The 17,451-nt window shown below is 39.0% G+C and overlaps 1 protein-coding gene across 2 annotated transcripts; it reads left to right on the plus strand.

Moving 5' to 3' along the window:
• The first annotated feature begins 4,439 nt into the window (after nucleotides 1-4,439).
• On the plus strand, nucleotides 4,440-16,431 carry LOC110776440 (splicing factor Cactin). 2 transcript variants are annotated; one of them, XM_021980999.2, is made up of 8 exons: nucleotides 4,440-5,280; nucleotides 6,087-6,182; nucleotides 14,587-14,871; nucleotides 14,984-15,116; nucleotides 15,204-15,358; nucleotides 15,444-15,617; nucleotides 15,698-15,964; nucleotides 16,106-16,431. In XM_021980999.2, the coding sequence occupies exons 1-8, from the start codon at nucleotides 4,471-4,473 to the stop codon at nucleotides 16,223-16,225; spliced, it is 2,040 nt and encodes a 679-aa protein (XP_021836691.2). In that variant the 5' UTR covers nucleotides 4,440-4,470; the 3' UTR covers nucleotides 16,226-16,431. The 2 variants fall into 2 exon arrangements, with proteins under 2 accessions (XP_021836691.2, XP_021836692.2); XM_021981000.2 differs by having other exon boundaries at nucleotides 4,441-5,280; nucleotides 15,213-15,358.
• The last annotated feature ends 1,020 nt before the right edge of the window (nucleotides 16,432-17,451 follow it).

A 17,451-nucleotide genomic window follows, 5' to 3' on the forward strand; every position in this document is an offset into this window, starting at 1 on the left:
TTCATTTCTTGCCTGTGACGATCTTAGCTCCCACTGAAACCAAGATCCGTCGATTCCGAATATTCATAGATGGAGTATTTAATGCCATTAAATACTTGATCCGTTTACGTACTATTTGTGTGACCCTACGGGTTCAGTCAAGAGTAAGCTGTGGATTAATATCATTAATTCCACTTGAACTGAAGCGGCCTCTAGCTAGGCATTCAGCTCACTTGATCTCACTGAATTATTAACTTGTTTAATTAATACTGAACCGCATTTATTAGACTTAACATAGAATGCATACTTGGACCAAGGGCATTATTTCCTTCAGTTTAATACTGTTGGACAAACTTATTGAACTTATTTTGCACTATGAGAACTGTAACATGTTAGTATAGATAATTGATACAAACATGTTGGTTGGGAACACTAGATTATTCTATATGATTGGTTTGGATCGATTGGTTGTTGTTCCCTTTCTATCTTTTCACTACTTTATGAGGGCGGTGGACCTTGTTTAGTAAGTTGAAACTTTATGCCCATATACAGGGTTGCTCATGGTTAAAGGAAAGGTTGGATAAATTGGAATGAGTCTTGATTGATGCTTTTATGATCACATACTTAATTCCAAGATAAAAACAGTTGTGAACAAATGTGAATTGTATGTCTTATGTGATTGTTGAGTCATAACGGAATCTCAATTTGTAAATCATGTAAAGTGAAACTGAGTAGCAATAGCTTTAGACTGTGCACGTCTAAAGTGACGGACAAACAGGAGTTGGGGTTCATGGTGGTAGCCCATGGCCTTTTCTGGGACCGGATTGATCACCGTGTCCTATTTTTATTTAAACGTTCCTCGATATCGCAGGTCACTGAGGTTACGGAGTCGCGCCCGTACCTCGTCTTCCTTAGTGAAGACTTCTGGATGGACAACTCGGTCCATTGTCTATTTCAACCAAAATAATATTATTGTCATAAGTCTAGCCTAGTCTAGTCAAGTATGGTCGTCAAATTATCATGTTTTGTCTGCCCTTACTTATGTTCATTAGTATCATGTTAGGGTTCCTTTAATAGTATCATGTTAGGAATATTATTGTTTTAGTATGTAGTACTCAGCTTTGCTGATTACGTGCTTTGTTTGTGTGTGTTGATCATGGCTATGCCTTATTGATCCTGTGATGACCCATCTTTGGTGAGCAGTCTCTAAGGGTCAATAAGCGTTGCCCATCTACAGGTTTGAAGATGATGCATCATTGGGATCGGGATTAGAGAGCTTGTAGTTATATTTGCTTTATTAAGTAATTCGGTTTGTTAACTTAAAATTGAAACTGTCGTACTATTCGTATTTCCTTATTTCAATTAATTGGTTTTGGACCTATTATGTAATAAGATTATTTATGAACCTAAAAGTTAGTTTTATGTTTTCCGCTGCAAAATTCTGAATAAGCCGTTACGTTTTCACACGGGCGATAATACTTTGATAATTCCCTACAGTTATGTTTAAAAAGGGTTATTTTAGAAAATGGGAATTGTCGGGGTGTTACATAACCTCATAAACCCTGTAAATTCATTGACAAGCCCATAAATTAAAAATAAAAAGCTCCATTAACTAAAACAATTAACCTGCGCACCTTTTGGGCCACAGACGCATCGAAACGGGCTATAATATAGGAATGGAGTTAATTGCTTCAATTTCTGCACTTCTCCCAGTAATCGACTTTTAATTTCACGAATCTCAGCATCTAACGCCATAATCGTATAAGTCTCATTCATCTTTCTGCATATCTTTTCACAAATTCATCAACAATTAATACAAAAGGGAGGAACCCTAAATCAAATAAAGGATGAGAAAGAAGAGTTAGAGATAGAGGGAGACCTTATGGGAGAGGTCTTGATGCCGGAATCACGACAGAGGAGTAGAGGCCGACGAAACATTTTGATCGGATAAACAGAAACCGAGGAAACTGATGGGTGGTCATGACTCTTGCCGCGAAGGGAGGAGGAGGAGGAGGAGGAGGAGGAGGAGGAGGAGGAGGAATGGGGGATCTCAAAGAAGAGGAAAAAAAAGTCAGGGGAACGTGGCAACTGATTGGGGCAAAAGGGCTGGACGTAAAACTTAGAAAAATAAGGGGCATTATGGTAATTTCACTGTTACCGGAATAGTAAATCAAGTTCAAGCCTTTATATGTGTTAGGATGTAACTAGGGGTGTTCATCGGTTCAAACCCGGACCGGACCAGACCGATCCGGATCGAATCGAAGACTGAAATTTGATAATTCAAGACCCGAAGACCGGACCGATTATGCTCGGTCCGAAATCGGACCTGACCGAAAAAATCAGTCCAAAACCCCGACCGGACCGGTTGTAGACATATCTATATATTTTTTACTTTTTCTAAAAAATACGATAAAAAAGAATTAATATATATAAAAAACCAATTGTTTAAGGATTTTTATGGAAACTAAAATAAAATATATCACAATATAGTAATATTTACAACATATTTAAGGAGAGAATTAAATTTTTAAATAGTTTATATTATATTTTATAAAGAAAAATCGGTCCGGTCCAAAATCGGGTTTTGGACCGGACCGGACCGAAGACCGGAACTTGATATTTCTCGACCCGGAGACCTGACCGATTGCCTTCGGTCCGGTCCGATCCGGTCTGGGTCGGTCCGGTCCGATCCATTTTTTTGGTCCGGACCAATTTTTGCTCACTCCTAAATGTAACAATGAGTTAATTACTATATTGTCTTTGTTTAAGGAAATAAGTAAATTAGTCATTAATAAACCATAATGCATCATATACAAAGATACACCAATTATTCGCAAGTAAACTTCATACGACTACTAGGGTTTTGAAAAAGAAAGAGAGGCATCTTCTAAAAAAAAATTACTTGTTTGAAAAATTATGAATTCCCATATCATGCTTATCCACTAACTTAAAATCACGTATAAATCTTTTTAAAACTTTGTTAATGAGCTCGAACCAAATTGTAAACTAGTCGATCACCAACCATTCATAGTGAGCTTTGTCTTTAGCACCCATAGCCTCTACGCATAATGAGGTATGCGCTTGGGCATGCTTTGTGTTGCAAAACGAAGCTCCGAATGCTCGGAAAATGAGAAAAGATCTCTACTCCCTTCATTGTTTTCACAATCATCTCTCTCCTTCCGAAACCTTAACATCATATACTTTAGCATGACAATTTCGCTTCATTCTAGCTATCTATCAACATTTGAACACACTTTAATTTCTTCTTTGAAGTACTAAATTCGTTTATTATACACATTCTTTTGTAGCAAAAAGGTTACAGTAAATTAGTCACTATTATATACTTCGTATTTTCTTAAAGGAAGTAGGTAGATTAATTATTAATAAATCGACACGTAAATAAATTTCAAACGACCACTTACCTCACATAAAACTTTAATACATACGGCTTGACTTTTGGGAAACAGAGAGGCAATTTCAGGAAAAAATTTATTGTTCACGGACGCTTTGTCATTAGCACTCTAGCCAGTTAGGCATAACGGATTAACGGGCTGGGAGCCACGTATGCTTTGCGTTGCAATAAGTAATACGACGAATCCACTCTGTTAGGCCCTGTTCGGCAAAATTAGCGGTAGCGGTTAGCGGTTAGAGTAGCGAATATCGGTGAATAGTAGCGGGTGACGGTTAGTTGTCAAAGTAGCGGCTAACTGATATGTGTGTTCGGTAAAAGTAGCGGTTGATATTTTAAAATAAAATAAAAGGTAGAATATTGTTTAAAACTTTATTATAATTTGTCAAAACTACCCGCTAACTTAAAAGGTACTACTTTTAAAGTTTGACAAAAACTACTCACACGCTAGCCCTAACCGCTACCTAAACCACAACCTTGTAAACACTTATAAATTTTACAAATAACGTCTTAATCTATCTATACCTAGTATTTAAAAAGGATAACCATTGATTATTATATGACAAGTGTCACCTCCATGTTATTGATTATTATATGACAAGTGTCAACTTCATCTTTCATCCATAAATTTTTTTTTTTTTTTCAAATTTTCCTTTGGTGGTTTGTTATACGAAGTACTTATTTTACAGCTTCAACACCTCTTTCACTCTATGTTGCTCATTCAACTTCAATCACCATTTAAATTATACATTCGATCATTCAACCTCTTCCACTCCATTTCCCGCTTTAACACTCATAATTTACCGTTTAATTTATACGGAGTATATTTTTCCAACTTTCAAATTTCACCTCTATATAAATTATATATTCCCACTAAAATCGCAAACCCTTAATAAAATTAACACTTTCAAAGACGACTAAATAACCGCTATATAAGTGAACGGGCTCAAAAGTTAGTTATTAGTTCAAAATGCTACCCCGTTATGGCGTTACCTCAAATGCTAGCGGCCAACCTGCCCTAAAAATCTTTAACGTGTTTTTAGAATTTAATTTAACACACACACAACCCCCTCCCACCGATAATGATCTGTTATTCAAACACTCATTCATTCAAATCCCTAACCAGCACAAACATGGCGAGACACGAGAGAAGCAAGAGCAGCAGCAGGAGAGAGAAACCATCCTCTTCTCGGAAGAAGCAACGCCGCCATTCCGACAACGATTCGGCCGTGTCACAGTCCGAGACCGACTATGACTCGAACTCCTCCCGCGACCGCAGTAGACGCCGTCGACGAAGTAACAGTCACCGGAGAAGAGAATCCTCTCCGGAAACCTCCGAAGACTCCGGAGACAGGAGGAAAAGGAAGAAGAAGGTCTCGGAGGAGGAGATAAAAGAGTATCTCGCGAAGAAGGCGCAGAAGAAGGCAATGCGAGTCGCGAAGAAGCTCAAGACTCATACCGTGTCTGGCTACTCGAACGAGTCGAATCCGTTCGGTGATGCGAATCTCAACGAGAAGTTTGTGTGGAGGAAGAAGATTGAGAGGGATGTGTGCGATGGAGTGCCAATGGAGGAATTTACTGTGAAAGCTGAGAAGAAGCGACAGAAGGACCGGATGTCGGAGATTGAGAAGGTAAAGAAGAGGAGGGAGGAGAGAGCGTTGGAGAAGGCGCAGAGAGAAGAGGAGATGATTTTGTTGCAGAGGGAACGATCTAGGGCTGAAGCAGATGATTTTGAAAAGAAGGAGGAAGAGTTTCATTTTGATCAGAGTAAAGTTAGGTCGAGGATTCGATTGCGCGAGGGGAGAACGAAACCGATTGATGTTCTTACTAAGTATCTCGATGATTCGGATGAATTCGATGTTGAGTTGGATGAGCCTTACATGGTGTTTAAGGTAACTATTTTGTTTTGATTGATGAAGTTTTTGCTGCTATTAAATTATTGTAGCCTTGAACTGTCCAATGCAGCAACTTAAGTTTCTTTGATTATGTCTTGTAATATTGCATTGCCATTTGCAGTTGAAGACAGTTACTTAAATTAGGGTGATTTAGATAGAGAATTGTAGAATCTCGTAGAAGTAGCATCCTTGGGCAGATAACATTTTCAACTAGAGAAAATTCAATGGAAAATAAAGTTTGATCTTCTGTTGTTTGGTCCCATGGTAGAAACGTTAGACAGACAAGGGAAAATAGAAATGGAGGGGAGTGAAGGGGAGGGTAGGACATGGAAAATGGGAACACAAAGAATAGGAAAATGTGATCGAATCTTTAATCTTCCATGACTTTCATGATTTCATCCCACATAAAACCTGAGAAAACATTTCTAATTCCCGGACGATTTTTTTTTGGAAGAGAAATACATTGCATGGCAATAAATTACTATTATCTGAAATTATCTTTCTTGTTGGTTACCCTAATTTAGTGCTAACAAATATGGCTAAGATCACACTTCACATAACAGGTTCTTCACTGGCTATTCAAGATTGACTTTTTGGATCGTCTCTGCATTTCTTTGTGATGAATTTTGTGTATTTTTTTTCGTTTCACCTTGTTACTTTTGGTGAATTTATTGAATTTTTCATAGAAAAAGTGTTGTGTATGAAAGTGTTCCTTATGGTGTTTTGTATGTGATGGATCTTTTTTTTTTTTTTGAGGGATTTTTTTTTTTTTTTTTTGAGGGAATGTGATGGATCTTATGCAGGGCCTTACTGTTAAAGAAATTGAAGAGCTTCATGATGATATAAAATTGCATCTTGGCTTAGATAGGGCCACACCAACTCATGTGGAATACTGGGAGGTATTGTTGCACTATTCTTTGTCTTAAATATGTCTATTTAATCTGAAAATTCTGAATTTTTATAATTAGTGTTGAACTTTTTTCACTAGCCATTATATTTTTTGGATGGAGTTGGGAAATTGAGTGACTGCCACATTTTCTTTCCGAAGAGACTAAGAATATTTTTAAAGGAAGTTATAAGGTACTTTAGTGGGGTATTGAACTTCTTTCACCATAGCAGTGTTGGAGGTATTGCTTTATTTCCTACTCTGTGCATTGTTCAGCTGTCTCCGTCATTAGTTCATCAATTGTTGGAAAAGCCATCTTTTTCTCAACAATGTCTTTGTCATTTGATCCAATAGTGACAACCTTTCTCATTCTTTTTTCCATCCAATCAATTTCATTCCTTGAGGTTTATTATCAACAGGGGGTCCATTTTATAGTGGAACGTGGTCTAATTAGAGTAAGTTCAGGAGTATTTAATACTTCAATGTGGTTGTGGAAGTAGATTTGATAAGTTGGTTGTTGGTTTTAATTAGAACTGCGTATTTGGGGAAAAGACAGGGAATTTTGTTGTGAAATTTCTGTTGTGAAAGGACACAAGAGAACCAGAAGAGATGATTTATTGGTGGAGACTGGAGAGCCTAATGCCTTGTTTCGAACTGTGAAAGCGGAATCCTGGTGAAGTTCATATGTCGCATATGGTGCGGAGCTGCCAAGTATCTCAAATTGTTTGGCTCTCTTAATCGTGTGTCAATAATTGCACTTTTGTAGTATGAAAAGTTGTCGTTTACTACATTTGACATATATTTATTTTTTGCTCTTAAACCTTTCCAAACTTTCTCTTTGATAATTACTACCTTTTGGAACCATTTACATCAATAATACTACTTTTAGCTGGATTCAATGGTTTTATTTGTGGGTTAATTTGTGATAACATCTATGCTAAACCCCCACTGTCTCTACTTTGAAACCTTTTAGATAGTAATTTACAATAGTTTTCGAAAAGGCTTTTAAGCCACAAAGCAACTAGGTAGTAATTAACAAATTTTCCCCATGATTATGTTCATCTTTTTCAATTATATTGTGTCTATCTGTCTAAGTTCATTTTGTGGGTAACGAATGTCGCTGTTTCCTTCCTCCTGTGGACCCACTATCCTCTATCGTCTATACTACCTTATCGTCTAGTTAATGATTTCTTCTTCTTTATGCCCAAAGGACTGGATAGGTGTAGTGTTTTTCTTTGGCAAATAAAAAATACAATTACTTACCTAGTAAAGAAACACAACTACGAAACTACAAAGCTAGGGTTTAAAGTGGTAATAGCTTCGTCTCACCTTCTAGGAAGGGTTGGAGAAGCTCCACAAGCCACAACTTAATGTAAAATAAAGCATCACCTCCTATGAGCATCTGACTGTCACAACAAAAAGAATTTACTAACAACAGTGAAGGCTATACTCTTCACTTTTACTGAGTGTTCGTGCGTCTGCAGGGAGCAGCAGCCCATCTGACCTCACCAGCAACCTCATGATACCCTGCTTTCCCCCTTTTCCTCAGAACTGTCCTCCAAACTATCCTCACCTAGATAAAACTCGTCTCATCTTCTCCGTGCACCGGAGTGTCACATTGAACAGGACCTTACTCACGACAGGGCTGCATTTCCAAGGTTGTTGGTAAAATACCTTATCTGTAGCCTCAAATTATAGACAGTTTCAGTGAATGCGATGCTTTTCACCTTGCTGTCTGCTTTAAATGTTTCTGGAGTGTTTAGTAGCCCAACTGATTTCATCAGCAAACCCCACAATACTCCTTGTATCTCCTATTTCCCTCAGAACACCTCCAAATCTCCCTAGAGTAGGGACAATTAAAAACAAATTATGCAGGTCTTCAGTACCCTGCTGACAGAGACTGTAGATACTATCAGTGCACATTTTCCAGGTAGCATATCTTTTGTGGCTAGCCTATTCTGAGCAGCTAGCCAAAGAATGAAAGTACTCTTAGGCCTCGCTTTACTGTTACATACAAGTCTTTTCCACTCCACCTGATTACCTTCTTGCCTTAGAGCTTTATACAGATTATGAATTCAAAATTTATCATTGAAGACTTGTCAGCTCCCCCTGTATCCTGTATTACATCTCTCATTGCCAAATCTTCCTCATGGACAAAGTAAGCACATTATGTACTGGTATGGTCCAGGAATCCTTCTGCTTCACATAATAGGTGTGTATCCATTTTACCCATAACCAATCCTGTTTCAAAGACAATGCCCAGCAATGCTTGCTCATTGCAGCCTTATTCCAGATTGTTATTTCTTTCAAGTTCCACCCTCCCGCAACTTTTAAGCAGGCATAATTGTTCACATGAAATAGGTTCTTTTCTGGAATTAGAAGCACCACCTGTCTATACAAAAACCCGGCAAACACTATCTATTTCCTTCATGACTTTCTTTGGCATCACGAAGATTTGACACCAGTATAACTGTATGCCAAATAGCACAGAGTTGATCAACTGCAGTCTGCAACTTTGCAGCCCAACTTCTGATTCTTGCCACAGAGGGTTGCAGTCAGTAAAACTTAATTTCCCAATGGTTAAGGTACACCAAGGTACTTAAAGGGGAAAGTACGGTTGGCCATACCTAAACCACTAATCAGGTCATCATGCTCACTACCTGAAACACCTACAATCTAAATGTTGCTTTTATCCAAGTTAGCCACCAGACCGGAGGTTGTGGAGAACTTAGTGAAAGCATTAAAAATGGTCTGGATAGGGATTTTATTATCCGTTGAGAATAACAAAAGATCATCGGTAAATATCATTTCAGTGATATCTAGTTTCTTACATCGGGATGAAAGTGAAAGTTGGGATCAGTAGTGGCCTTCTTCAAACACCTTGAGAGGTATTCAATTCCAAGAGCAAATAGAAATGGAGGCATCGGGTCCCCTTGTCTCAAGCCTTTCTTTGCAGGGACAGGCATAGTAGGGTAGCCATTTACAAGAATTTAGTATGATACAGTGCTAAGACATTGCATAATAAACTCCTACTCTGTGACTTATCAGAAAAACCCAACTCGTGTAACATAGTTCTTAGAAAGGGCCATTTAATAGAATCGTAAGCCTTTTTCAAATCCTCATCATGCATCTAAGGAGCTGTTCTTCCTAGAGTAGCCTTTGATTAGCTTAGAGGCTAATGGAATATTATCCGCAATTGATCTCTCAGGAATGAAAAGCTTGTGCACAATTGACTACATTTTAGAACAACAAGCTATGGGTCTATAATTTTTAACACTGGATGTATTCTGTACTTTGGGAATAAGAGTAACAACAATATTGTTAACCTGTTTCAGCATTCTTCCTGTTTCAAAGAATTCTTTGACAACATCATGCACTCCTTAATGATATGCCAAGCCTTCTTAAAGGTTAAGGCCATCTAACCCTGGTGCTTTGTTAACATCAATACCCCTCACCCCCTCAGAGCATCATCAATTTCTTGATTATAAACTGGTGTCTGACAATAGGGAGGTCAACCCCTAAAGCTTATCTGCAGCAGTTCCAATTGGCCCTGTGTAGAACCCCTTCATTTCTTGCTTAGTAACTTAGTTTGTAACTCAGTTGTAAGCTTGTTCCCAGAGGCATCATAAAGCAAGTCAATATTGCTTTTTGAATGCCTCTCTTTCATAGCGCTGGAAAAAGAACTTAGAATTCGAGTCACCCAATTGTAGCCACTAGATTCTCGATTTCTGTCTATAAGAACTCTGCTGGACTGCCAAAAATTTCCTCAACTTGGCTAATTTCTCCTTTTCAAGGTGTTGGAGGGACACAACAGTAGTGTTCCGAGTAATATCTGTCAGCCTCCAACTCTAACCTGATGCAGTCAATTTTCTAATCTAATCGGGAAAAATCTCTGTATGATGAAGTTGCTTCAACCCCCTTTAATGAATTTGAGTTCTTGCCATAATTGGAACTGCTGGCAGAGTGGCAGCCCCAGTCACTTCCTTGTTCCAGCCATCAGAAACCACCTTATCAAACTCAGAGTGGTCAGCGCCATATAGTTGAAGAACTTGAATGGTCTACCACCTTTTTGAGGTTCCATATCATATCTAAGCACCGAGGGGGAATGATCAGATAATCCCGGGTTATGTATTCCACCTGTGAACCGGAGAAGGCAGTGTGCCACATAGCCTTCCCTAGAGCTCTATCAATTCCCGAGGCAATTCTACAATCCCCGAGCCCTTTATTACTTCAAGAGAAAAAGTGGCAACAGCTTTTAATTTCCACCGGGTCGGTGTCAATAAGAGTCTCAAAATCCTTATACTAAAAGTCCCATTTTTCCTTGCCATGAAGCCGTGAATAACTTGCTCAGATTTGTAGAGGATCTGAACAGTTAACTCACTGTGTTTCCACCACACAACCATATCCTCCCTTTAGGAGAAAAGTCATAGTTGTGTTTCCAGGGCCATATATTTCCAAACTTGTTCATTAATCTACTACTATATGCTGCTTCACTCTAGTTTCTAAAACTTCCATAACACAGATGTTATTGTTACTCATAAATTTCCTAACTTCCCCTACCTTACCCGGGTCATTAAGACCCCTCACGTTTACCTCTACCTCCATCTCCATCTACTGTAGACCTCCACTGTAGGAATCTGTTGTGCAGGCTGCTCAACCAAAAGTTGTTGCTGTTGTATATTCTCAGTTACAACAGGTTCAGGTTGTTGCTGTGAAGTTTAAGTAGTAGCAGTCTCCCCCACTTCCTTTGGAATCCTTCTCTTGGCTTGCTTGGGTGGGTGAGTAGCTGGCTTGAATCGTGTAGTGTTTGCTTGTCCACCCATATGGCCATACCACTATCGCATCCCGCCACCTTACATCATTTCTTACAGTAAGGGGGCAACCAATAATACATTACTGTCTGCTCGATTGTCTCTCTTGGCTTGCTTGGGTGGGTGAGTAGCTGGCTTGAATCCTGTAGTGTTTGCTTGTCCACCCATACGGCCATACCACTATCGCATCCCGCCACCTTACATCATTTCTTATAGTAAGGGGGTAACCAATAATACATTACTGTCTGCTCGATTGTCTCTCCTTGAGGATCCTGAATTATGACCTTCTTAGGCAGAGTTTTAGTCACATCAACCTCCACCAAAAATCTAGCGAATGAAACCCGCAATTGTCTAGAAGTACACTCATCAGCATATAATTTCCAATCCTGCTAAGTGACCAGTCATCTTATAAGGCAACTAATGGAGAATTATCGGGATAAGAAGAAGGATTTACATATGGTTTTCATCGATTTGGAGAAGGCGTATGATAAGGTACCAAGGGAAATTCTTTGGTGGGCATTAAGTAGGAAAGGAATTCCGAGGAAGTATATTGATATCATCAAGGACATGTATGAGGGAGTTAGCACGAGTGTGAGAACTAGTGTTGGTAAGACCGAAGAATTCCCCATTACGATTGGGGTGCATCAAGGTTACGCACTTAGCCCGTTTTTTTTGCTATAGTCATGGACGAATTGACGAGGTCAATCCAAGATGGTATACCCTGGTGCATGATGTTTGCAAATGATATTGTGTTGATTGATGAAACAAAAGGAGTGGAAAGTAAGTTGGAGTTATGGAGACAAACTTTGGAATCTCGGGGTTTTAGGTTGAGTAGAAACAAGACGGAATATATGGAGTGTAAGTTCAGTGGAGTCCAAGATAGAGAGATAGGGGGGATTACCTTAGATGGGAAAATTGTCCAAGGCTCTGAAATGTTCTGTTATTTAGGATCTATTATCCAAAAGGATGGAGAAGTGGATGGCGATGTGGCCCATAGAATCAAAGCAGGTTGGTTGAAGTGGAAAGGTGCCACAGGGTTCCTATGTGATTCAGGCATGCCCCAAAGATTGAAGGGAAAATTTACCGCACGGCAATTCGACCGGCTTTGTTATACGGCACGGAATGCTGCGCAGTGAAACATTGTCACGTGCACAAGATGAATGTGGCGGAGATGCGAATGTTACGTTGGATGTGTGGGCATACAAGAAAGGATCGTTTGAGGAATGAGATTATTAGGAAGAAAGTAGGGGTTGCACCGATTGAGTTTAAGATGATGGAAAATCGTTTAAGATGGTTTGGACATGTAAGCAGAAGATCAAGTGATGCCCTGGTTAGGAGGATAGAAGAGTGGCAAAATGATAGAATTGCAAGGGGTAGGAGAAGACCTAAGAAAACTTGGAGGAAGGTGATTGAGCACGATATGAGCTTTCTTGGGATTGAGGAAAATATGGCGTTGGATAGGACAGAGTGGAGGGAGAGAATATATATTGATGACTTCATTTGACTTATACAACTTTCATGTTTATGTTTCTTTCTATTTTTAATTGATTTTTATTCTTATTTTTATTTTACTTTTAAAATTCTTTTGAATTTTTTTAATTTTGACATGCTATTTTGAAATGTACTTATTTTACTTATTCATTTATTTTAAACTTTACTTATTTTTTATTATCTCTTACAATATTTCTTCTATAATATATATACATTTTGCTCTTATCCTACTTTCATTAATTCCACCTTCTCTTCCTTGCGTTTTTCTTTTTACTTCCTGCTCCTTTCTGGTTTGATTGGTGACAATGACGATTTCCTACGACGATTCATGTTAGCTGACCCCAAATCATTTTGGGACTAAGGCTTTGTTGTTGTTGCTGTTACACGCTAAGCGACCAGTCCCCCAACAAGCTTACCGGTAAGTTTAACCCAAAGAGGGATAATTGACATAATTCTCAAAATTTCCTCATGAAAGTTGAAACTCGCAGCCCATTGTTTGATAATCATAGGTTTACCATTGAAGGTATGAGGTCCTGAGTACAATACAACATTTCTACCCTTCATGTATGTAAATTTAATCACAAAAACCCTCATCATGGAGGTATATCTGCGGACCTGACTCCATTCCCAAGAATTCCACGGATTTTCCATCTGCAACCTACCATGAACCGAATGTCCCACCTTATTGGGCAGTACAGTTGTTGCTGGAATCTCTGTTTCCATTGGAGGAGTGCTTCCACCTGGAAGAATGGAAGAATGGCCTGACTGGAGTAGCTAATAAGGCCTGGTTGATTCCCCTCATAATTGCATCTACCGTCTCCATCGTTTCCCCAAAATTCCCCATTTCAATTGCTTCAGTCAATACACTCACCATTGATGGAGGGCGCTGCACAAACTGATTTATGGTGAGTTCAGAGGGTTGAGGCTGCATAAATTTGCTCGATGATACGCATTTATAGCCTCTTGTTATGCTGGCGAATCCAGACTGGCACTCGGATGAGGAGCAGCCTTCGATGCCGTCGCAAATTGCTGTTCCATTGTTTTGCAACCTGGGTGTGTCATTCCTTCGTTGATTCTGATTCATTGGCCGTGAAGATTGGGCTAAGGGAAGAGGAGGTGTTCCCCATCAAAGCCCCCTATTCCAAGCCTTTGGTTCTTCTTTTTGGGCATGGTGAAAAAGGTGTACGTTAGCAGAAGCACCCCCGCTATTGATAGAGAGAGTTTCCGTTTTGCAGTCAAGTGATTTTTTATTTGAATAGAAAAATAGAAGGAAACCCTTAGTCAATAGAGTGGTTATGAATTGAGGTTGGGCTCATCTTAGTTTGCAGAGTGCTGGTTGCCCCTGTGTCAATGTTCCTCATACCCTCGTAATCCTGTTATAACCTATTAATTGTCTCGATAGAAAGAGGTTATCAGAAATTGAGCCTTCCTCTTCCTGTTCTAATATCACTCTGGATATATCATTCTTCTTGGAGACAATCTTGTCACTGCCAACGCCATAGTTTCCTCAAACCTTCATAAGGAATGTTTCCACGCCCCGTCTTGAAAAGTGGGCTTAGCACCACTGGAAAGTTAAAAAAGAGCCATTTTCCAGCATGATTTCACATATGATGGCATCTACCAAACTTCAAGGGGCTTCTAGATCTTCTCCTTAGTCCTCACCATCTCCAGCACTACTTGTAGGTGGATGTCTCTGAAAGCAGCCAGATGCTATTGAAGTATAGAACCTCTTCTTAAGCTCCTATTTCAGTGCTTGACATTACTTTAGTGGGACTTCAATAGTTCAATGGCTGTTCCAGTTATATCCTATGCGCCTTACCTTACTTGGGCAATTTTCGGAAACCATAATGGATTGATGTACCTACATTTTTGCCCTCGGACTCCTTGTTCACAGCTTTCATCTAATTCTGAATTGATTCTTGGATTGTGCTCCTGTCTACTTCGCTCATCTTCTTATTAATCTTCTTATAACTTGCTACTCACTTTAGGGGGTTAGAGCACTAGGGTAAAAGGGTTATGTAGTTTTCTTGTTTGTTATTCTTCATATGTTAATTAATTTTTATGTTTGGCTAACTGAGGCACACTTAATTCTTTTATGTCTATATGATTTGACAGGCATTGATGGTGGTTTGCGAGTGGGAGCTCGGTGAATCAAGGCGAAAGGATGCAATTGATCGAGCTAGAGTGCGCGGAGAGCAACCACCTGCCGAATTACTTGCTGAAGAAAGAGGTATGCATTCAAGTATAGAAACAGATGTCAGAAATTTCTTGGAAGGCAAGAGTTACAAGGATTTGGTAGAACTGCAAGCACAAATTGAGTCTGAGATGCGTTCTGGAAAAGCCAAGGTGGTTGAGTATTGGGAAGCTGTGGTTAAACGGCTTCACATTTACAAGGCAAAGGTGTGTGTTAGGTTGGGTCGGTACTTTGGTGCCAAATGTTAAACCTTATAAGTTTATATTTGAAATTGGTAAATAGATCATTCAGCCGAAATTGATTGCCATTGCTGTGCAGGCTTGTCTCAAGGAAATCCATGCCAAGCTGCTTAGGAAACATTTGCACCGCCTTGAACAGCCTCTCCAGGATGAAAACGTGAAATCTGAGGAGGAAAAGATAGAAGAGGAGGAAAGTGAGGAAGAAGTCAAAGGTATGAGTTACTCTCTAAGCATGGTAGTTGTTTTTCTTTTCAAAACTGAGGAACATTTGTTCGAGCACAGCTATCTGAATCGTGTAGTATGTCTAGATGCTCGAGCATTTTCTCCAGAACCCATCATCACTCACGAGGAAGCTCAGGAGTCGGAAGCGGAGGATGGGTCCTTTTCTCCACAGCTCTTACACAGTGAAGACACTGAAGAGGCAATTGATCCAGAGGAGGACAGGGTTATATTGGTAAGTTGACTGATCTTAACTTTTCTGCTATTTAAATCAAGCCTTTGCCTGTTGTGTACTTACGCTGGTTTTGCTGAATTAACAGGAAAGGAAGCGTTTGGCGGTTATTGAGGAACAACGAGCGAAGGAGGCAATGGCTTCAAAACCTCGTGCTCAACCAGAGGATGACTTAGAGGTTAGGGCTAGAAAAGTTATGGGAGTCGTGGAGGATGGTGATGCGGTATTTGGTGCTGGTGCCGAAATTAATCTAGATTCACAGGTACTTACATTTAGCCTTTAGCCTTTCATATTGCAACTCAAAGCTCCTTTTGTAAGAAACTAAAATGGCTGTTGTTGTAGGTGTATTGGTGGCATGACAAATATCGACCAAGAAAGCCCAAGTACTTCAACCGTGTTCATACTGGTTATGAATGGAACAAGTATAACCAGACACATTATGACCATGATAACCCTCCTCCAAAGATTGTCCAAGGGTACAAGTTTAATATCTTCTACCCGGATCTTGTTGATAAAATTAAGGCGCCCACATATTTTATTGAGAAAGATGGCGACAGCAGTGAGACTTGTATCATTAGGTTCCATGCCGGCCCTCCTTATGAGGACATAGTATGTATCTGGATCCCCTGTTTTTTTTCTTACTTTTTTCTTCGTAACTTGAAGTAGTTACCTTCTATGGCTGGTTTTGAAGTTTTATCACTTTATGCTACCGAGATTTTTTTTGCTAAATCTTTAAATCTGGTCTTGCAGGCATTCCGAATAGTGAATAAAGAGTGGGAATATTCCCATAAAAAAGGTTACAAGTGCACCTTTGAAAGAGGAATATTACATGTGTATTTCAACTTCAAGCGGTATCGTTACCGGAGGTGAAGATACTTCCGCTCTGTACGTGGACGTGAAAGTTTACACCCTGATCTGCCTGAGTTTGATCCAAAGATGGTAAAAAAGTTGTATTTCTGGAAGACTTGTACATATTACACATTTACACTAACGAATTTTGTTTTAGAAACCAGTGACTTTGGTGTTCTTACTAGTATATGTCATGCACTATTTGGCTTTCATAGATCTCTACTTCCCGTATAATTTTCCACAGTAAAAAGTTTTTATTGAACTGAAAGTAAATGCAAAAGGTTTAAAAGTAGTCTGCATAAGAGAAGGTCTTGTGGCTTTGAAAGGAAGGTATAGGAAGTAGTCATTTATTTTATTGCCTAGAATATTTAGTCATCATATTACTAGCTCAATTTCTACCATTAGTGTGAATGCAGTAGTTAATTAGGATTATGCCATCGAAGAATTGAGGGAGTAGTAGGATTCGTAGTAATCAACTAACGTCTTCTGGGAGTAATGCATGTAAATATTTATAGTAAGCACTAAATGTCCTGAATGAATTTGACTAATGTGCAGGAGATAAAAAATAAGTTGTCATCCTAATTATATGAACGAAAGTGATAAAGGTTGCAACATGCGATCTTTAAGCCGTGTCACAATGATGACATGACATGCTTATGTGTCATGATTTAAATTGGAAATTAAAATATTTAACTTATATAACCTATTATACATGTTTCAAAAAAAAGAAGGGAAATCTTAATATTCTAATTTGTTTCCTTTTTTATCTCGAATACCTTATTTACATATTTTCATAGTAAAAATATTGTATTGGTAGTAAAAATAATCTGATGACGCATACCTTACGTGGCGCCTATGTGTACCAATTAAATTCCGACAACTAAATGTTGTCGCAACTTGCGACCTTTATCATCACCCTTATACGAAAGAGCTCTTGGTAATCGGTTTTGGATTTCGTTATGTAGGCTAGCTTTGAGCCATTACACTTGCATTGTCTATTTATATAATCCAGTTTGCCGTAGGAAGTCACAGATGGTAGTAATGTACACGGTATTTAATCTCATATAGCGAGAAAAAAGATGTGGAGAATAAATAATTTAATGCGTGTTAGACATATGAACTTATGTTATGGAGTGCAATGGAGTTTCATTTAGACGAAATGATCAATGCTTAACCAAAAGGTCTCGGGTTCGAGTCTTGGGAATGGAAAAAACCTCAAATGGGAGGAATGTTGGCCATCGAGGTAC

The sequence above is a fragment of the Spinacia oleracea genome, chromosome 5 (assembly GCF_020520425.1).
Source record: "Spinacia oleracea cultivar Varoflay chromosome 5, BTI_SOV_V1, whole genome shotgun sequence".
Taxonomy (NCBI): domain Eukaryota; kingdom Viridiplantae; phylum Streptophyta; class Magnoliopsida; order Caryophyllales; family Amaranthaceae; genus Spinacia; species Spinacia oleracea.

Bases quoted from the DNA above. Each gene is read 5' to 3' on its own strand.
- LOC110776440 (XM_021980999.2), top strand. From the start codon at position 4,471: ATGATCTGTTATTCAAACACTCATTCATTCAAATCCCTAACCAGCACA. The intron at 5,281-6,086 runs GTAACTATTTTG...GATCTTATGCAG, and splicing joins AGCCTTACATGGTGTTTAAG to GGCCTTACTGTTAAAGAAAT. The intron at 15,117-15,203 runs GTATGAGTTACT...TGAATCGTGTAG, and splicing joins AAGTGAGGAAGAAGTCAAAG to TATGTCTAGATGCTCGAGCA.